Below are 19,677 nucleotides of genomic sequence, written 5' to 3' on the forward strand. Positions count from 1 at the left end.
CCATCAGAACTTAAGTTCGGACCACTTCGAAGAGAAGCACCGCTCTGACCCTCATTACCGCAGTGGACCGGCTTTACGCCAAAAACACAGGATCCTTCTACCATCTATTTTTAATTTTAAAAGAAAGGCAAATGTAGAGGAGAACATCGCCACAGAGAAGGAGACGAGAAACAGGAAGTTTTCCTTCAAATGTGACGTGAACGCACGCTGCCATTAAACGATCTGAGGTGCTGACAGCCTGAGATCAGTTTGTTACTGATGAAAAAATATAAACATTTGATTTGCATTGGGTTAGCTTCAAGTTAGCAACATTAGCTCTCTCCTCTCGTCTTTATGTTGATTTTTAGTGTTGTGTACTGAAGTCATGACAACAATCTGGAGGTGATCAATTCTCAGTGTTCCACGTTCCCAACTCTGTTGTTATGCACATGGTTTTATCGGCCATGACAGTCCTGGTGATCATCAGAGTATGAATCTGAACATTATTATCTGAAACAAACTTGTTTATTTGAGAGGTAATGTTTTTGAGAGGAAATGAAGTGAGCATCAGAGAACCTTTTATGTTCAAGCTTTAAAACACTTTTAATTTCCCCTTTAAACAAGCGGCCAAAATAAACAAAACAAACAAACAAGCAATAAAAAAAGATACGTGTTTTTTGTCCCTGTTGGTCTTCCATACAGACAGCAGCGACGGTTTGGCGCCCTCGGGTGGCCGCGAAGAAGAAACGGACCAGAAAAGGTCTCAGGTGCGCTGCAAGGCAGACGTTTTTGGCCAGCTTCAGAGATGCTGCCATCTGTTTTGATCATCATCACACATCCGGGATGATCTTTTTTGTTGTTGTTTTTTGTTTGCGCGTTTCGGTTTTTATCCTCGCGACAAAGAGGGGGGCTAGCAGAGCGGCGCGCGGGATAACTGACGTCCTGATTTATTGTAACCGTTACCGACTGTAGCTACAAATACAGGGGGGGGGGAAACTCTTTGTGTTCAAATTGAGCAGGAAAGAAGCTGTCATCTGCGTCGACACACAGAAAAAAACACCGTGAAACCGTGATCTCACGGCAGAAACTAACGCGAAGAAGTTTGTTTTTGTAACCTCTGTTATCAGCGACGAAAATCAGAGGTGTTGTGCCCGAATTCTGCTCCAGTTTATTCACGGCCTTCTTCTGCTTCTTCTTCTTCGCACAGGAAATGAAGTTTACAAAAGTTAGCTACGCCACGCTGTAGTATTTTTAACCCGACCGAGGGTGTGTATGACTGTGAGGAGGTCTCGGGTGTTGCCTGGCCCGGTGTCGCCGCTGCACCGAACCGAACCGAGCCGACCCGCTCACTCTTTGCTGCCGCTTCCTGTGTCCTGACGCATTTAGGACGAATAAAAAACAAGGACATCGCTTTGTTTTTTGTGGTAATTAACACCGTTACACAGATGTGCTGAACAGCAGGACCACGATGGGATCTCTGAAGGCTCTCCAGCAGTGGTGTAGGACACAGTGCGAGGACTATGTGGACATACGGGACATGTCCTCGTCCTTTCGGGACGGCTTGGCGTTCTGCGCCATCATTCATCGCTACAGACCGGATCTAATGTAAGTAACTCTTACTAATTCTGTATTTTATTTATTTATTTTTAAATTGGTGTTTTAACAACATCCCTTGAGTTTTATCCGTTCCGGTCAATAAAACAACATAATGCGAAATCTCGTGCGATATCGCGAGATATCACTCAGAGTGCGTGTTGTGGATGACTCTCAGCTACTACCACACCAACTTATATCACAAAAGCTGTCAAATTGACTGAATTATAGTCAGTTTTTACATTGGCTGTGGCTGCCATGTTGACTTGGGTCAGCTGCTGTTATTGTAGGGTTACATCTAATGGTTATTTCCTGAAAGTTTTGATTAAAATCTGTCCACTGGTTCATGAGATATTTCGCTAACAGACACATCTGACTCCGGACAGCTATGAACAAATGTCCCGTGCCATCAGATCATGTGTCATGGATCAGGCTCAGCTACTACCACGCCAAACTCTAGGTTGATATTTGTGAAACTGACTGAATTGTTGTGGCGGCCATCTTAAATTGACTCCAAACCCTTAATCAGTTGGCTCACCCGCTGCCCAGAGGCAAAGGAGGGTGACGCCTCTGTCTGTTAGGAAAATATCTAGTTGCTGAGACTTACTCTGATTGCTCAAGGTCGTTTGTTTAAAGTTTTTAACGTGACTTTGTCTGTCAGCTGAAAATTTCCCAACCTGTAACTCTCAGAAAGTGTTCGCTGGATGCACAAATACCTGATTCAAGATGGCCGCCGCAGCTCACCGACCTTAACGGCTCCACCTCAGCTGGTCCTGCTGATGTTAAGCCCGAGGTGGTAGTAGCTGAGAGTCCTTCCCGACACATCCTGACATCTTGAAATCTGCGTGTGACGATCATTTTCGAGTTTCTGTCGTTCCTCAACACATCCCAAGAACTCTAATAGATTTATTTATCACTTATTTACAGCCGTTTGTTGATATTTTTTTTTAACCTTTCAACATCGTTCAAAAGAGCGGTGATGGTTTGTACTGGACCTTTTGTATGTTTGGGGGCAGAAAAACAGTTTTATTCAAGGCAGAACTGCACTCAAAACATTGAAGTCAGAGCTTTTTTTTCACTTATTTATTCATTTTGAATATTTTCTGTCCCAAACAAAAGAGTACTCTTTCCTTCCTGTAATCTCTGTAATTCATCATTCTGCAGAAAATGTAAATGTTGTAACTCCACTTGTTTCACGCCGCAGCGATTTCTTTGCACTGTAAAGATTCATAGAAATTCTGACCTTTCCTGCTTGTGTACGTTTGTGGAAAAGTCCCATCTGTGGAGCATAATGCAGCATCTGTTCGTGGACGACGCCGTTAACGGCGTCAAGATGTCCTGCAGGCGCGAGTCAACGGCCCTCATTGTTGTCGTCGGACTGCGCTGGAAATAATGTGGCGTGTCCTTCCTGTCCTGGGTGGCAAAGAGAAAACATCTGGTGGGACGGTTTTTCAGACTGTAAGCGTCTTTCTTCTGCCAGTAAACTCCCCGCTGAGCAAACCGGGCCGAGGCAACAGGAAGAGCACGAGAACAGACGAATCCCTCCACCGGTTGATGAGATGTTTCGCTAACAGACAGACGAGGTTCGACCAGTTGGTGCTCAGAGCATGTGTTGGGAATCACTCTCTGCTACCACTGAACCACATTTTAGCTACTTTTCTGTAGAACTGACGGAGTTGAAGCTGTTTCTGTGCTTTGATAAGTTTGATTAGCTGAGGCAGCCATCTTGAATCGGTTAACCGGTTGTAGACGTGCATCCAGTGACGGTTTCGTTAAAATCGGTCCAGCAGTTCACAAGATGTTTTGCTAACAGAGAGACAAAAACAGACACGGGCAATGAGGAGCGGGTCTGAATGTCTTTGGAATAATTTAGATGATTCAAGTGAAATAATTTAACCTAAGAGGAACAAAATCACACAAACAGTAACAAAAAGTTGGGTGATTTCCTTCCTCCCCCAGTAGCCAGAGACACGGTTGGCTAAAGGAACCACGATGAGGCCATTTTCTGCGCCGACGGTTCCCCTTCGCATCATCGGCTCTGTTATGATTGTTATTCTAAAACTCCCCGGCTGCGGCATGCAGCGCGGCACTACAGCGGCCCAGATCCGTGGAGCCAAATCCAGTCTGACAGGCGGAGGTCTCAGGCCCGGATTAGTCTGACGGACTGTCGGTCGGGATCAGAGCGGGTTCTGCTGATGGTCTGTAGCCGAACAGGAAGTTAAAACGGTGAGGCTCGCTGCGGCACAAACTGACACGACGTAGCTCTCATAAACGAATCCCCGGGCGTTCGTCTACAAACTGATTACCTTCAAAGTCAGCTCGGTTTAAAATGCACAAAAAGTGGCTACAACTCTAAATATTAGCGTGGTAGTCGCTGAGGGTCGTCCTCAGTGCGTCACATCGAGTGCTAACAGTTGTTTAAAACCTTGACATGCGTTCCTTCGTCGCCTATAATTTGTTCCCACCCTCAAAGTTTTTGGGTTTGACTGAACCACACGTAGCGGATGTCCCGGTTCGGGCGGGTTTCGATCTTGTGGATTTTAAAGGCGTAAAGCGCTCAGGGGAGGCGGCGCCACTCCTTCCCAAAATAAATCGGGAATGAGACTGAGTCTCCGAGGATTAGGGCCGCAGCTGCGACCTCGCTCTTCATCACTGTGACCTCGCTCTTCATCACTGCGATCTCGCTCTTCATCACTGCGACCTCGCTCTTCATCACTTCTGCCCAGCGTCGGCTCCGTCACCTGACGGTTCGACAATATGAACCCCAGCCACCCGTTTGGGGAATATCTCATTTTATCCTCTTATATCTTGTGTGGCTTTAAAATAAAACGTTCAAACTATACTTGAAAATGTCCACTTTGATTAGGAATAGCGGGGTGTAACCTTTGGTAGCTGTGCGTCAAACAACATGGACAAAACTCACAGAAATGTACAAAGAAAATCAAATGGAAGTCAATGGAATTATGGTGAAACACGAGGAAAACCCAGAGCTCTGTAACATATTCACAGTCAGAGTCGAAATAGGTCACAGAAATGTGGACTTTATATCTAAATGTCGATTGAATATCTTTTACGTTTTTTACACAATCACAGTTTAAGGTTTTTTGCAATTTTTCGGAGAATTTTCCACAGAATTTGGACGATGTCCGAATCTTAAGCCTTTGCAGTCAAAGCCTTCTTACAGTTGAGTTGGAACAGATGCAAATTATCCATCCGAACGGAGAGATCTTTGTCTTCTTTCACCCAGCGTGTCTCAGACTGCTGTAAGTCCTGGAGAGTCTCCATCCTGCAGGTTTTAGATGTTTCTCTGCTCCTCGGCAGATTTTCAGGTTCTGCAGAAGCCCGTTAATCACTCAGCCATTCAAATCAGGTGTGTCACAGCAGAGAAACAACTAAAACATGCAGGATGGTGGCCCTCCATGACCAGGATTGGGAGTCAGGGGAGTGACGAACGCGGGCGTGCGGTTACCACGGTGACCATAACGGGCCACTGGCAGCGGCTTTAACATCTCTGCTGATCTTACGTCTTCATAAAAGGTCATCTTTGTTTCTTAGCTTAGATTGTTTTGATGTCAGGATGTTTAAACTTAAACCAGAAGCGTGGTAGTTTTAATTTACTGTAGTTCCAGGTAGATACTGTGTGTTGGTGGAGCTCACCCGGCCTGACTCGATCTTGATATTAGGCCGGCGGTGTGTTTGTGGCCATGCGAACCAGATTAGAGAGAACAGAGGTCACTTTGTGCGGCTCCAACACGGAGCTCATTCAGAGGATTTTGCCTTCTTGAAAAACCCACATGGTTTCCACAAGCACTCATCAAGGTCATGGTAGGTTTTTCTTTTTTCCCCTCCCCAACGCAGTTTTGTTTGCACATCAAATGAAACGTAATTATCCCAGAGCTCCTCCCGAGACATTTTTTTTCCCAAATATTTACAGCAGGAAGTTCGCTGGCAGGAGGCTGGTTTTAGTTCCTCGCTTCCAGCATTTCAGAGCCGAGCCTTGTAATTATCTGACATGATGCTGCTTTCCTTTTTGCTCTGGAGGATTTTACACCTCGAACATTATCCATATACAGTTTAGAAGTTGTCCTCTGTGGCGTGCAGGAAGCTGCTCATCGACGCTGTCTGGCCTCTAACGGCACGATGATGTTTCACACCTTAACTTGGAGCTAAATCCAGCTCTGTCCTGTCTCAGCAAGCCTTTGAAGGCTTTTTTTTACGATCTTCTGTGAAAGCAGTATAATCACACTGCCTGCCTATTCATCCTTTAATCTCAGATGTGTTTTTATTCTGTCATTTCAGAGACTTTGACTCACTGTCTAAAGAAAATGTCTACGAGAACAACCGACTGGTGAGTCAGATCACGAGCTCGCGATGATGTCATATTTTTGGAGCGACTATTTTGGATACGAGCAAAATATGAGCTAATTCTCAGCCGTCTCATAGGTGTAGGGGGTGCGCCTGGTTTTGGCCACGAAAGCGGTGAAGCTTTACGAGAGCATGCAGTCATTTCTGGGCGTGACTTTGATGCGTTTTAACGGCCTGTTAGAAGCTTTTTAATCCTGGTGGAGTCTGGAGAAGGCCCAGAGCGGGAGGGAGGGTCAGCAATTTAAAAAAATAAATAAATAAATACAAATTCTTCACACAAGCCTGTGGAGAGATCATGAAGGGGAGGATTCCGTTCAGGAAAAAAAGATAAACTTGCAAATTTATAGATGTGTGGATTAAAATGGGGAGGGATCCACTTTTACAGAACTCATTTCTTTATGTAGGCGGTTCAGGGAAACTCAAAGGGAATCTGGATGGGAGCTTAACTTTTTCTGTTTGCAAATTCCTCCTAATCTCCTGTACCACACAGAATCATGTTATATAAAACCGCACGGATGGCTTCACTCCTAAAACGTTCCTTTTGACCATAATACTCATTAGACTTTGTGTTTTTCAGACAAACTAATGTATAATATTTACAGTCCCTTTTTAAGTTAAGCCTCATGTTTTAGGATTCAACAATAATGTCCCTAAATATTGATTTTAGTTTAAATCTCTTAAAACGAAAGGTTGCAGGTTTGAAAATGCTCCTTTAAGTCAGCCGTGATCAGTCCTGGTTCTGGAGGGAAACCATCCTGCAGGTTTTAGATGTTTCTGTGCTCCTCAGCAGGTCTTTAAGTTCTGCAGAAACCCGTTAATCACTCAGTCATTCAAATCAGAGCTAAGGGAGAGCTCAGGGAACCCAAACCAACCCTAACTAAAGGAAAGTCTTAAAGTAGACATGATGTCAGCCTCAAACAGAAACTGGAAGTTGGAGCCTGAGAACTGAAAGCTCGGCCTCCTGTTCTACTTTTAGAAACTCTAGGAACAACAAGTAAACCTGCAGACTGAGAGCGAACCGCTCTGTTGAGGGGAAAAAATGAAACAAAAAGATCTAGAAAAAGGCAGCTGTCAGTGCATGTCTGATATCGGTAATTCGATGACTTCATTATTACGGGGACAAATCCAGAGTCGTAAAACTGGTCTGACCTGACGAGCAGCATCGTAGACCACTTAGTAAGATCTGTATTCTTCGGGTTGGTTGGCGGTACTCATTGCAAAGTAAAAGAACCAGAAGTACCCTGGTTATGCTCAGCTTGCCTCTTTGTTTAAGTCTGTTTATATTTCCTTTTTGAGCTACATACCCGTCTGCTGCAGCTTCTCGTTTATCTGCTGCAGGCATTCGAAGTGGCAGAGACGGAGCTGGGCATTCCGGCCCTGCTGGACCCGGAAGACATGGTGTCCATGAAAGTGCCTGACCGGCTCAGCGTCATCACATACGTGTCCCAGTACTACAATTACTTCAACAACAAGTCGCAAGGTCTGCACGTTAGAGACCGACCCGTTTTACCTTTCGAACCCCTGATAACTGACGCAAACTCTCTCTGTGCTCATGAACGCAGCGAACCCGCCCTGTATGAAGAGGCTGAGCTCCGGGAGTCATAACGAGCCCGCCCAGAAAAGACCCCCGACTCCTTTAGAAGAAAAAGTGGTTCAGCCTGAGGTGAGTACGAGAGGTGGTGGAATAGAAAGACACAGACGGACATCAGGACAGGTTCATGCATGTGCTGTTCAGTCCCCTGAAGACGTCGGGCCTCAGTGAACTCTAAAATCACTGCATGATACCGACCCGAGCTGCACGTTAGCATCCACTAGTTTGCAGCTAACCTTGTTTTATAATCTGCATCTGGAGCGTTTGATTATCTACCAGTAATTCTGCAAGAACTCTTTGGATTTTAATTCCAATAACCTCCCTTTTTGTACATCGATGCACAGAGTCCACTTGTAGATTTTTATTTTTGTCCTTCCCTGCGTCAGCGTTGTCCTGCACCGCACGGGGTGGAAGCCGAGCTGCAGCAATCAGAACAAGCCTATAAAGATAGCCTCTGTATCCTGTCTCTTTTTCTTTCGCATGCCTTCTACCTCTTTCCTGCATCCTCTTCATCGCCCCTTTCACCCCCCCCTCTGTAGATGGAAACTCATTTCACCCCCTCCTCTTCCTGTTCTTCACCCTCACATCTGGTCCCCCCTTCGCTCTCTGGTCCTGAGCCTAGGCAGTAGAGTGGGGTCAGGGGTGGGTTAGCAGGTGAAACCTTTAGGTCAGTCTTTTCTAATCATTTTTCTATATAAAGAACTAACAGAGTTATTATGCTAACATCGTGTGTGCATTATGCTGCCTCTAACCCCTTTTATATGACATATAAGACAACCTCAAATGCCTAAAATCTTAATCAATCAATCACAGCCAAAATAGGACTACCACAGCCACTAATGTTTGTTTTTTTACTAATAAATCCATTACCTTACAATATACTTAAATTAAATTATGCTTTAAGCTGTTAGGAATATCATGAATCGATGAGCTGTAGATGTTTGAGTCACCGAGTAGATGTAGCTAGCTGAACAAAATAAAAAATCCTCAAATCCTGACTCCGTGTATGATCTCCCCCCCCTCCCTCATTACTCTCCATCTTGCCCCCTCCCCCGATGTCTCCTCCCCGTCCCCGTCCTGTGAACGTGCCGGCCCGCTGGCGCTGTCCGATCCAGGCGGCGGCGGCGGCGGTGGGACGCAGCGCCCTGAGCAGCACCTGCGCTGCCTGCAACAAACACGTCCACCTGGTGCAGAGGTTCCTGGTGGACGGCAAGCTCTACCATCGAAACTGCTTCAGGTGAGCAGCAAACATTTCTGACAGAAATGCACTGACTGCTGTTTCCTTTGTCTGAATTAGATCTCTGATTTTTGTACAGCTCTGATCTTTAAGAACTACAATTAACAATGTACAAAAAGCATCTTATTTCTGATCGGATCAAATGTTTTTTTTTATGTTTACAGTAAAATGCTTTCAGTAACGGTGCAATCTCACTAAGCTGCGTCTGTTAGAGACTCAAATTGAAAAGAAAAAAATACACAAATTTACTGAATTCTGAGTGTTTTTTGAATTATTTTTGAAAATCGTGGTTTGTTTTGTGTTTATAGCTTGCTAACCTGTATTATAAGCCACATTGTCACCGACAAAGTATCCATTTTGGCTCCTGCCCCCTCATTTATGATTTAATCTACGGTTTCTAGACCTGGACATGTTTTAAGACAAAGGAGAGCTCCCGTTCATGTGTCAAAATGCAGCTTTTGAGGGCCGTTGCGGGTGTCTCCAACCCACCTCCACAGAAGCTCTCCTCCGACAGAAAATGTCCAGGTCCAAATTTATCGCTTTGTTTCGAAAGTCTGCTGCAGTAAATTAAAACCTAAACGTGGGGGTTGCTTCCGAGGTGGATACAGAACAAGTTGAGGAGGATATGTCGGATATAAACTAATGCACATAAAAAATAAGCTGCTATTCTCAGAAGCTGTCCGATCTGCTTGGCTTGTTGGTCAACTAATTGGTAACAAACAGTCAGAATATAAAACCTAATGAGTATCTGATAGAGACAAGATTTCAGCATCTTTGTAGTTGGTATAAATTTGTTGAAATAAGTGTAAAGGTGCATCTTGATCTTCTGTTCTTCCTGGTCTTTGTTGTTTTAGGTGCACAGAGTGTCGCAGCACTCTGCTTCCCGGATCCTACAGAGGAAACGACTCCGGGGCGTTGATCTGCACACACCATCTTAAAAGGCACGCTTCACCCAATCAGAACGGTCGTCCAGATCTCAGTAAGAGGCCGGTGGTCGGTCAGTCTCCCAGAACTGATCCCAGCACGGTTGACGTTCCCTCTGAGAGGGACCAGGAACAGACCCCTTCTCCAGTGACAAATACTGGCACACCAGCCGACGACTCGATTAAAGAAGACGCTGTGGGTGAAGCAAGAGAGACAAACGGGAGCGAAGAGACAGAGGAGAAACCTCGTCCTTCCTCTCCTCCTAATCCTTTTGACGAGAGCGACGGAGAGGATGTTGAGGAAGGGAAGGAAGAAGAAACACAAACCGAGCCTGCGTCTAACGGGGACCTTCCCTCGACAGCTGACAGTCTCGCTGAAGAAGTGAGTCGACCCGTGCCGGCACCCAGAAGGATTTCTGAGCACACGCCTCCACCTCGCCCAGCCCCTCGGGTTCACCTAATCCGCACATCAAACAGACCAGCAGTGGGTAAGCTGCTAGTGCAAAAAAATAAATTTATTTAGGATAAATGAACATTTATAGCTTCTTTTTTTCTTCTTGGAATCATAGAAGAACGTCAGAAGCCTCTCATTCCTCCCAAACCTCAGGAAAGATCCCAATCTCCTGGAAGGTAGCTGAATTTTACATTAAATGTCTACATCAGCATTTCACCGTTTTTGTTCACCCCCTTCATGTGTCCATATGGATGTACTTTGTGACCCCCCTCCTCCATCACTGTCTGTGTGTCTCACTGTTCAGTGGCACCCATAAACCTAAAGACCCACCTTGGCTTACCCTGGTCCCATCAGAAACCAAGAAGAAGAAAGCTCCTCCCCCTCCCCGTCCTGGACTCACAACGCCTCCGAACACGGGCTCTTTGTCCTCTCTCCAAGGGGACGGCTCCAGATCCAGCACGCCCCCTCAGACCTCCAACCCGTTCGAGGATGACGATGATGATGATGAGAACGGTGAGGAAAACGAAGAAGAGGAGGGCGAGGGAGGGGCAGTTCCTCCCACGGTAGCGGCCACTCATCCGTGGTACAACATCACTCGGCCAGCGGACACGGCGGGGGCCGAGGCGACGCCCACCAGAGGGAGCTCGCCTCGCTCTGCGAGTCCCGGGAGCGCCAAGAGCAAGAAAAGGCCGGCACCTCGAGCGCCACAACCCCCCTCCGGTAACCACACCATCTATATTCACACCGAATCATCACCTTAATGATCTTTTCCCTTTGGATACCTGAGAGGTCAGAGTGTTTGCAGTGAAATGACTGTTTAGTTTTCTGCTTATCAAAGCTTGGCAGTAACCATGCCAGCCCTGTACGCTGCGCTGCAACGCTGCCACAAAAATAGGAAGCCAGGCGTGGAGCATTCGCAAAAAGTAAACCTGAGACGTCTTTTACTGTAAGTTAGATTAGAGGTGAGGTGAGGTTTTCACCAGTCGAATAAAAGACACAAACAAGACGTTTCGATATTTTTTCCACTCTTGTAAGGCCAAAACGATAAAAAGCTTTTCCCGTTCCTGTTTGGACGACTGTTGAGCTTCCTGCTGAGACGCTGATTTGTTGGCAATTTTGCATTTATAGTTCATGTAATTAAATCGAATTTAGTTTTAGAATAGAAAAACCCCGTTTGTTTACTTTACTCTATAAATTTTACACCACCAAAGCTGCTAAACGCATCATATCGATCTGTTAAATAATGACATTAAACTCCCAAAAGCTTGCTTATGTTAACAAGAGACCACAAGTATCAAACATAAAATCATCTCCATGTCTTCCTTTAATGGTTATCTACTTAGTAACTTGTGAAAAAACACTTTGTGTCCCGATTTTGTACATTTGTAAGCCGGTCGTTTAAAGGTAGATTTCACCAGATGAGGCCGCTTGAGGTGCAATAAAACAAATAAAGTTTAACACAAGCTGGCTCTTCTGTTTAACACAACGAGAAGAGAGATTGTATTTGAAGGATAAAGTTTAAAGAGCAAAGCCTCTTTAGCAACAGAGACGGATCTAAAGCAGAAAATATGAAAATGTTTGATGCAAATATATCTAACAATAAACCTTTTTTTCTCCCCCCCTATCCTCTCTCCATGTTAAACTGTCCTGTAATTCCTGCCTTTTCGGCTCCGTTTTTATACACTGCTCTTCCTCAGCTCTCTCTCCGTCTCAGTCTTCCTCCTGTTCTCCCTCTCCAGCTCTCAGCGTAGAGAGTCTGTCCTCGGCGTCGGACCACAGCTCCTTCCAGATCCCTCTGGGTGCCAGCAACGACCAGGAACAGGGCTTCACCAAGAGCGTCTCTGAGCCATCCATCTGTTCGCCTGCCGACAACTCATCTTCTTCCTCCTCCTCGGCTCACCCTCTGCACCGCCCTTCCTTGAGTCCCGCCCCCTGTCCTGTGCCGTCCAGCGCCAGCTCGGCTCCGGCCACCCCGCAGACCAGCCGCAACTCGGGAACCACCAAAGATCCCGGAACTGCCCCTCAAAGAGACGCGAACAATAAAGTAATAAAATCACCTCCAAGATGAGCGAATTTAAAGCTGTGCTTTTTGTTTGAAAAACACTAATTCTTCTCTTTGTTTGTTAGCGGTTCTGTAAGGAGAACCCGTTTAATAGGAAAGCATCTCCCTCTGCTGCTAAATCTGAAACCAGACCTCCAAAAGGCCCCCGGCCCGCCAGGCCCCCGGCACCTGGACACGGGTTCCCGCTCATCAAACGCAAGGTTTCCGAGCTTCACAGAACACGCTGGAAATGAAAAATAAATACGGGAGAAGCCCACTTTGGATCCAGCTCAGACTGAGGAGTTCTGGTTCAAAAATGCTTGCAGGTGCAGTCGGATCAGTACATCCCAGTGGAGGACATCCACGGAGAGATGGCTCAGCTGGAGAAGCAGCTGGACGAGATGGAGCAGAAGGGCGTGGAGCTGGAGAAGCAGCTGAGGGACAACCCGAACGGTATCCTTCAGAGATACTCAGAACAAATCTGTTCTCGCGGAAACATTTTAAATCATTTCTTTCCTTGTGCGTTCAGATGAAGACGAGGAGCGCCTGCTGGTGGATTGGTTCACTCTCATCCACGATAAACACCTCTTAGTGCGACGTGAAGCTGAGCTGGTTTACACGTAAGACACACAAACTCACCGTCTGCTCAAGGAGAAAATGCTTCAAAATTAGCTGCTCTGCCACGACAACAGCAACAAAACCACCTCAGCCTTCTAATCGGAGGGTTGGGGGTTCGATCTACTCACCGGCTCTACGAGTTTCTGCACCCATCTCTTAACCAGAGAAGAAACTTTCCAGGGCAGTCGTCTCTATTTATGACTTTACAGTGCTTCACTGAAAGGCTGTAGAGATGGTAAATGTATCAAAGACTCTCGAATGAGCCGTTCTGGAAAACTTTCCTTTCAAACTGAAAAGTGATTTTTTTTTCCAAGCTTTAAATGGAGCAACAAGAAGTCCTTCTTTTTCTTTCAGCTGCTCCCTTTTCAGGGGTCTCCACAGCATCTAACTCTGTCCTCTGCATCCTCTGTCCTCACTCCAACTACCTCCATGTCCTCTCTAACTGCGTCCATATGTCTCCTTTTCGTCTCTAACGTCCTTCTACCAATATACCCACTGTCCCTCCTCTGCATATGTCCAAACCAACTCAGTCTGTCCTCTCTAACTTTGTCTCCCAGTCCTTCAACCTGTGCTGGACCTCTGATGACCTCATTCCTAATCCTGTCCATCCTCGTCCCTCCCAAGGAGAACCTCAACATCTTCAGCTCTGCCACTTCCTGTTCTGTCTCCTGTCTTTTTGTCTTCAAACCGTCCAACATAACTGCTCTCACCACTGTCTGTAAACCTTTCCTTTGACCTTTGCTGACACCCTTTTGTCCCAAATCACTCCTGAAACTTTTCTCCATCCACTCCATCCTGCCTGGACTCTCTTCTTCACCTCTTTACCACTAAGTCCTTGGAGAAAAGAAATCCAGACGACATTTTAAAAAAAAAAGAAAAACAAGTACATAAATGTGTACTTGCATACATGATTTAAAAATTCCCTAGTTTTGTGTTTAGAAGGAATCCTGACTTTGTTGTTGTTGTTCAGTTTAATGTTTGTTGATTGTATTTCTGCAGAAGAACAGTTTTGGTAAACTGGTTTAAAAACTGTAAAAATGTGTTTTTTTGTTTTGTTTTTCTCCTGACTGTAGAGCGAAGCAGCAGAACCTGGAGGAGAGGCAGGCCGATGTGGAGTATGAGCTGCGGTGTCTTCTCAACAAACCCGGTACTGGAAGCGGTTTCCTGCTACTTTTCATTAGACTTTTTATTTTATACTGCCGCAGATGTTTCGTTTTAAGGTTAAATGTCCGCTGTAGGGTTAATAAAAACCTGCTGATTTTTGTGGCATTCGTAAACAACTTAAATAACTCCTAAAAGTAAACCATGTAATAAAACCCCGGATGCTGGTTGGGCGTTTCAAATGCTCTGCTGCATCAATAATTTAGAAACCAATACAGCAAAGGAGGGGGAAGTGAATTATTTATTAATCAGTCCTTTTTATTTTAATTATTATTAATTAATCAGAGAAAGACTGGACTGAGGAGGACAAGAGTCGGGAGCAGGAGCTAATGGCCGAGCTCGTTACCATCATCGAACAGCGCAACCAAATAGTTAACAACATGGACCAGGACCGGCAGAGGTAACCAGTGACATCATTAGTTAGTCGTGTGTCCAGGAAAGTTCAGATTGTTGATATTTGCAGCTGCTGATAAGCTAACGGTGGTTGTGTTACAGGGAGGAGGAGGAGGACAAACTTATGGAGGCCATGCTGAAGAAAAAAGGTGCGACAGTCCAACAGAAGAGCAACGTTTCCGTCTTTAAAACGCCGTTCGAAATGTTAATGTCGTATTTCTTTTTGTTTTAATCCTCATCAGACTTTCACAAGGACCACGACAGCGACAGCCAAAAGAAAAAAGGAGCGAAATTTAAACCCATCAAGGTGCTGAAGAGGCTGAGCCACAAAGGAGAGCCGGGAAAGAGGCCCAGCCCTCGAAAGGAGAAGAGCTGAGCGGCAGAAGACGTCTTCAGAAACACCTCAGCTTCAGGATCATGAGTTAAAAAAATAAAAGCCCCAAACATATCAGATCAAGAAGATAAACTCCCCGTTAACTTTACTCCGAATCCACTCAGTTACTCAAAATAATCTCCGTTCTTCAGACCCGGGAGCTTCATGAGAGCCTTTCTGTGGCTGAGAAAAGGTTTAGTTTGAAAACAGCAACACAAACGTCTGTCATGGTTTGAACCTGTGGTACTTTTACGAGTTAAACGCTTCTTTTCTTTTTGTTAATCGGCTCGACCAGCAAAGCACAGAAGCTCGTTTGTGTAAAACGACAGAACGTCCTGGACAACATTAAAAGCTGGAGACAAACTTTGCGATTTTGACATGAAAGTTCTCACGCAATAAACGATTAAAATGTATTAAATGTATCCATGTTTAAAACTTTTAACTTAATTTGGGATAAGATGCCTGTGTGTGCAACCATTAATTTATAATTTAACGTGTTTTGCCTTAAAATGGATAAGAAAAAAAGTGTTAAATTTGAGTGAGTGCTTTTTATTTAACGGCACACGAGGTTGAACCACATCTGTACGTTTACGCGCTCTGTTCTCGTGTTGTTTAGATCATGTGTTTTAGTTTGGTTTTTTTTGTTTCTTGTCCAACATCATCGGCAGGACTGAATAAATCTCTGAAAACTGTTGGGAGAAGAATAAAATGAGTTCCTGTTTTTTTTTACTCGAAGGAGCCTGAAGCAGCCGTCCGGTCCGGTCCGTATTAATCCTGATTTTCGGCGGCGGCGCTTCCTGTCGTCGGTCTGCCGGTCCGATTCAACAGCTCCAGTTCGCGGAGTCTCTGTCGTTTGAACAGAAAGAAGGAAAACTTTCCTTTTTTTTAGGCTGAACACTCTTAGTTTACTTCGTTTCCAGCTGATGTGTTTGACACAAATTCACAAATCTTGCGTCTACCTGAGATATCTCCGTGTTGATAATGTCGACGTACTGCTTCTCCTGACCCAGAGCTGCCATCTCTGCCAGGAACTGTCTTCTTTCCTCTATTTCATTTAAAACTTAAATAAAAAAAACAACTTGTTTCAAGGAAAAATAATTGAGAAATGATTGGAAAATATTATATTTTTGTTGTTATTGTTCCAAGAGATGAAAACTGCAGTTATAAATTGACGTTAAAAGGTTGTTAATTCTGTTCGTAATGTTATATTATTCTTTATTTGGCTTTTCAGTGATATTTATGTGCTTCAAGAAGCTGTGACTGGGGTCACGTGTCTCTAAAACTTTTATATTTGGTGTCAGAATGCAAAAAAACAAAAACAAATAAGCCACACGGGGAAGATGTGGAACTGTGTTTCCTCCCATTTGGTGGAAGAAATATGTGAAGTCAATCAAGTTTAACTGAGGAAATAACATAAAATAATTTTAGAAAACGCTAGATTTGCACAATTCTTTTCAAATTCCTTGTAGTCATGTAAAAAAAAAATGACATTCTGTCTCCAGATTGCTATTTGGAGTGTTTTTTGATTTTATTTTTCCCAAATTAAAGTGCAACTAGAAGAATAAAAACAAACCGCTCCACTTTTTAAACACAGGAACACAACAAATAGAAATTTCTAACAGCTCATCAATAATATTACAGCCCAGTCTGCTCCAAAATGAATGTTTTGAGTAGTTATTCGGCAGAAATGCAACAAATAAATATATAAATGTTATTTTTTTTTTACATTTTGGGCCCTTAGAATAAAAACAGGAGCGGTTACGCCCCATAGTTTAGTTACCCTGATGAGGTTTTACAGCGTTGTGAGGTGATGAAGACGAGTTTCAGCCTTTTTCTTTCACGGTGAAGCACAAACCTTCCCGCAGTCTCACCTTCCTGACAGCGGTCGATCTCCTCTGGCGCTCCTGGTTCTCCGCCCGAAGTCGTCCTCGGCGGTTTCGTGGATTCAGGCTCCTCTTCGCCTGTCGCCAAGATGTTCTGCAGCCTCCTCTTCTCTCTCTCCAGGTCTCCTTAGGAAAGCGAGCAAAGATCCAAAAAAGCTAGTCAGAAAAAAAAAAACATAAACGCAAATACCCTCGATGTGCCGCGTCGGGTCTTCGGGGGAACGTACGCGTGGGACCGGGGCAGAACCGCTCCCGCTCGTAGCTGCTCCCCGATCGACAGGATTCAGCGCTCCGCCTCTGAGTTGAAGCCGGCGGATGAATCCGGGCGGGTCTACCCGGCGAAGAGGACAGTGGAGGAGCGTAAACTATCATTAACAATAAAAACATGAGCGTTAAATCGAAAACAGATGGAACATTTTCCATTAAATCCGGGGGGTCAAACTCCAGGTCCTGAGGGCCGCTGTCCTGGAAGTTTTAGGTTTTTCTGCTCCAACACACCTGATTCAAATTGTTTAGTCACCTCCTCACCGAATCATCAGGTTCTCCAGAAGCAGGTCCACGAGTCGTTCATTTAAATCAGGTGTTTTGAAGCAAGAACACAACAAAAACATGCAGGAGAGCGACCCGAGGAAAGGAGTTTGACTCCTGCGCTTTAAAAGGAAACATTCAAACGTGACACGAAGACACAGAAATGTCAGACATCATCAGTTAGTGGGTTTCTTTGTCGGACTCACTCTTTGGGTTTCTGTTGATCTGTTTCCTCTGGGAACAGGCGAGCCTCGATTCATCTTTTCTTACTGAAAATAAACAAGATCATGAAAAATACAGACCGCGGTCATGGTGCTGGACGGAGTCTGAGACCACGTTTAAAAACCTGATTAAATCCGACACATGGTCATCTCACGCAGGTCAATAAAAGCCAGAAGTTGTTTCCATTTTTAGGAATCATTCTGCATTTTAAGTTTAATAAAACACTGTTTATTTTTGTCTTAATGATCAAAAATTACTCTTTTATCAGTGTTAGAGGAACAATGAACTCAGATAAGTTGATGGTTGAAGTCTTCATTGGTATATTTTGTGTTTTTTTTAATACTTTCATTAAAAAGTCTCAGGAAGAAACAATCGTATTTTAGATGAAGTTAGGAGAAAAACCCCAGAAACGATAATATTAACCGGCTCCTTGATGTAAGCAACATTAAACAGAGCCGCAAAACCTGCTTGAAGACTGAAATAAAACAGTGTATTCATGAAAGTCATTATTGAGTTTAAAACACGACGTATAAAACAGTTCTGACGTTAAAGAGTCCTACAGGATATTTAAGGAAAATAAAAAACTGATGAAGAGGAGAAAAACCTTCAACCCCTGAATGGTGGAGGCTTGTGTGAGTCCTTAATGTATTTATGAAAACATTAATAAGAACCCCACTTTGAAAAAATAAAACACCGAAATGTTCATTTATTATTATTATTATTATTATTATTATTATTATTATTTAACTTTTATTAGGTTTTTACCTCTAATTTTCATTGTTTTTAGAGTAACACACCTTTTTCCTGTAATATGTTTGTAAATCTGCTCTTTGAGGGGTTTTTTTCTTTAAAAATTTGCTCTAAATGCGTTAAAATGTTTAATAATTTTAGTGAATTAAGTTAAATTAATGATAAACATATACAACTTTTTGAAGCTTTCATATGTTTGTTTCTTTTCTTGGTTATTTAGTTACAGAAATTTTCTTCATTTTCAGCAGAAAACTGGACCAGAAAACAGCCGCAGTCGGCTTTCCTGTTGCGGTTAAACATAAAATGTTCATTTTCTAAGTTTTTTTTTTTTTTTGGTCAAAGCTGCAGGTTGCAGACCCCTGAATTTGGCCCAAATTACCTTGATTAAAACAAATTTAATCATTTCTTCTCCATCCTCTGCACCACATCTTGACAGTAAAGCAACATTTCCTGCACATGGCTACTTCATAATTGATTAATTGTGAATTATTAAAGTCAAATTTTACACAAATCTGTAGAGTCTAATCAGCTTGGATTCAGATTTTTATCCAATTTGATGCAACACAAATCAAATGTTGAACAGAACCGCCACAAATAAATGACCAGCAGCTGCACGGACTCACTTCTCATCAGGTCCTGGAGCTCCCTGGAGCTCTGAGCGGGTCTCGGGTTGTTCCACAGCCCTCTGCCGCCTCCTGAGGGCTCCATCTGCGGGGAACAGGAAGCAGCAGCTCCGGCCTCCGGCTAACAAAAACAAACAACAAGTGTCTCAGAATTAATAAAACTAATAAATGAATAAGCAATTAAAGTTCTCAGTTCGGTTCCGTTTATCTAGGTTGTTAGATTAAATTACATTTAAAATTTTAAAGAATATATACTCTTTTTTTCTTTTCTTTAAGTAGCTTTTTTTTTCCTATGCTAGCTGTTAGCAAACAACCGGTTAACGCGAAGAGACCAAAAAGTAACTTATTAGGAAAACATAAAAAAACATTTAAAAATAACTTTATACGCGTTTAAACCAGACACTAAACGTCAATAATAAAATCATACTTTCCTACTTTTAATAAATGTTTTTTAAGTCTTTGTAAACACGTTTAAATTTCCACCCGAATAAAACAGACGCTCTGCACCAGCTGGTTGCTCGTGAACGCGCCACACTGTTGCCATAGAAACCGCCTAACAACAACAGGAACTTCCGCATAGCAACGCTTTTCTTAAACTTTAATAAAAACACCGCAGCCGAAAAGATCACTACTTCTTCGCTTTTTTACAAATTTATTTTGATAATCAACAATGAAAAATATGTGCTAAGTAACCAAACTGGGTAGTTTATTTTATTTTATTTTATTTTAATAAGTCGCTTTGTATGGAAGCCCATTTCCGCCACTATGATTAAAAATATTCTTATAATTATGAGATACTAGCTCAAAAATAAGACTTAGCAACTTAAAATTATACTTTTACATATCATAAATATGACTTAGTATGAGATGCTAAATCATAATTTGGATGTAGTGTCTTATAATTATGGTTTAGAAGTTTTAGCAAAAATAAATATACAACAAA

At 43.5% G+C, this 19,677-nt stretch overlaps 2 protein-coding genes across 4 annotated transcripts; one reads left to right on the forward strand and one right to left on the reverse strand.

Annotated features, from left to right (window-relative positions):
- The first annotated feature begins 711 nt into the window (after positions 1-711).
- Positions 712-15,432, forward strand: micall1a (MICAL-like 1a). 2 transcript variants are annotated; one of them, XM_017417021.3, is made up of 16 exons: positions 712-1,584; positions 5,872-5,920; positions 7,276-7,417; positions 7,500-7,600; positions 8,644-8,765; positions 9,620-10,176; positions 10,258-10,318; positions 10,447-10,862; positions 11,840-12,186; positions 12,270-12,404; positions 12,510-12,636; positions 12,713-12,803; positions 13,875-13,948; positions 14,248-14,362; positions 14,458-14,504; positions 14,598-15,432. In XM_017417021.3, exons 1-16 carry the CDS (start codon positions 1,448-1,450, stop codon positions 14,729-14,731), a joined length of 2,655 nt encoding a protein of 884 aa, XP_017272510.1. In that variant the 5' UTR covers positions 712-1,447; the 3' UTR covers positions 14,732-15,432. The 2 variants fall into 2 exon arrangements, with proteins under 2 accessions (XP_017272510.1, XP_017272512.1); XM_017417023.3 differs by having other exon boundaries at positions 11,882-12,186.
- Positions 15,113-19,277, reverse strand: lg3h22orf23 (linkage group 3 C22orf23 homolog). 2 transcript variants are annotated; one of them, XM_017417024.3, is made up of 7 exons: positions 19,170-19,277; positions 18,735-18,855; positions 17,346-17,408; positions 16,839-16,976; positions 16,600-16,737; positions 15,688-15,788; positions 15,113-15,574 (listed from the first exon to the last, which is right to left on the reverse strand). In XM_017417024.3, exons 2-7 carry the CDS (start codon positions 18,817-18,819, stop codon positions 15,497-15,499), a joined length of 603 nt encoding a protein of 200 aa, XP_017272513.1. In that variant the 5' UTR covers positions 18,820-18,855; positions 19,170-19,277; the 3' UTR covers positions 15,113-15,496. The 2 variants fall into 2 exon arrangements, with proteins under 2 accessions (XP_017272513.1, XP_037830768.1); XM_037974840.1 differs by having other exon boundaries at positions 15,113-15,601.
- Between the last annotated feature and the right edge of the window lie 400 nt (positions 19,278-19,677).

The sequence above is a fragment of the Kryptolebias marmoratus genome, linkage group LG3 (assembly GCF_001649575.2).
Source record: "Kryptolebias marmoratus isolate JLee-2015 linkage group LG3, ASM164957v2, whole genome shotgun sequence".
Classification (NCBI taxonomy): Eukaryota; Metazoa; Chordata; class Actinopteri; order Cyprinodontiformes; family Rivulidae; genus Kryptolebias; species Kryptolebias marmoratus.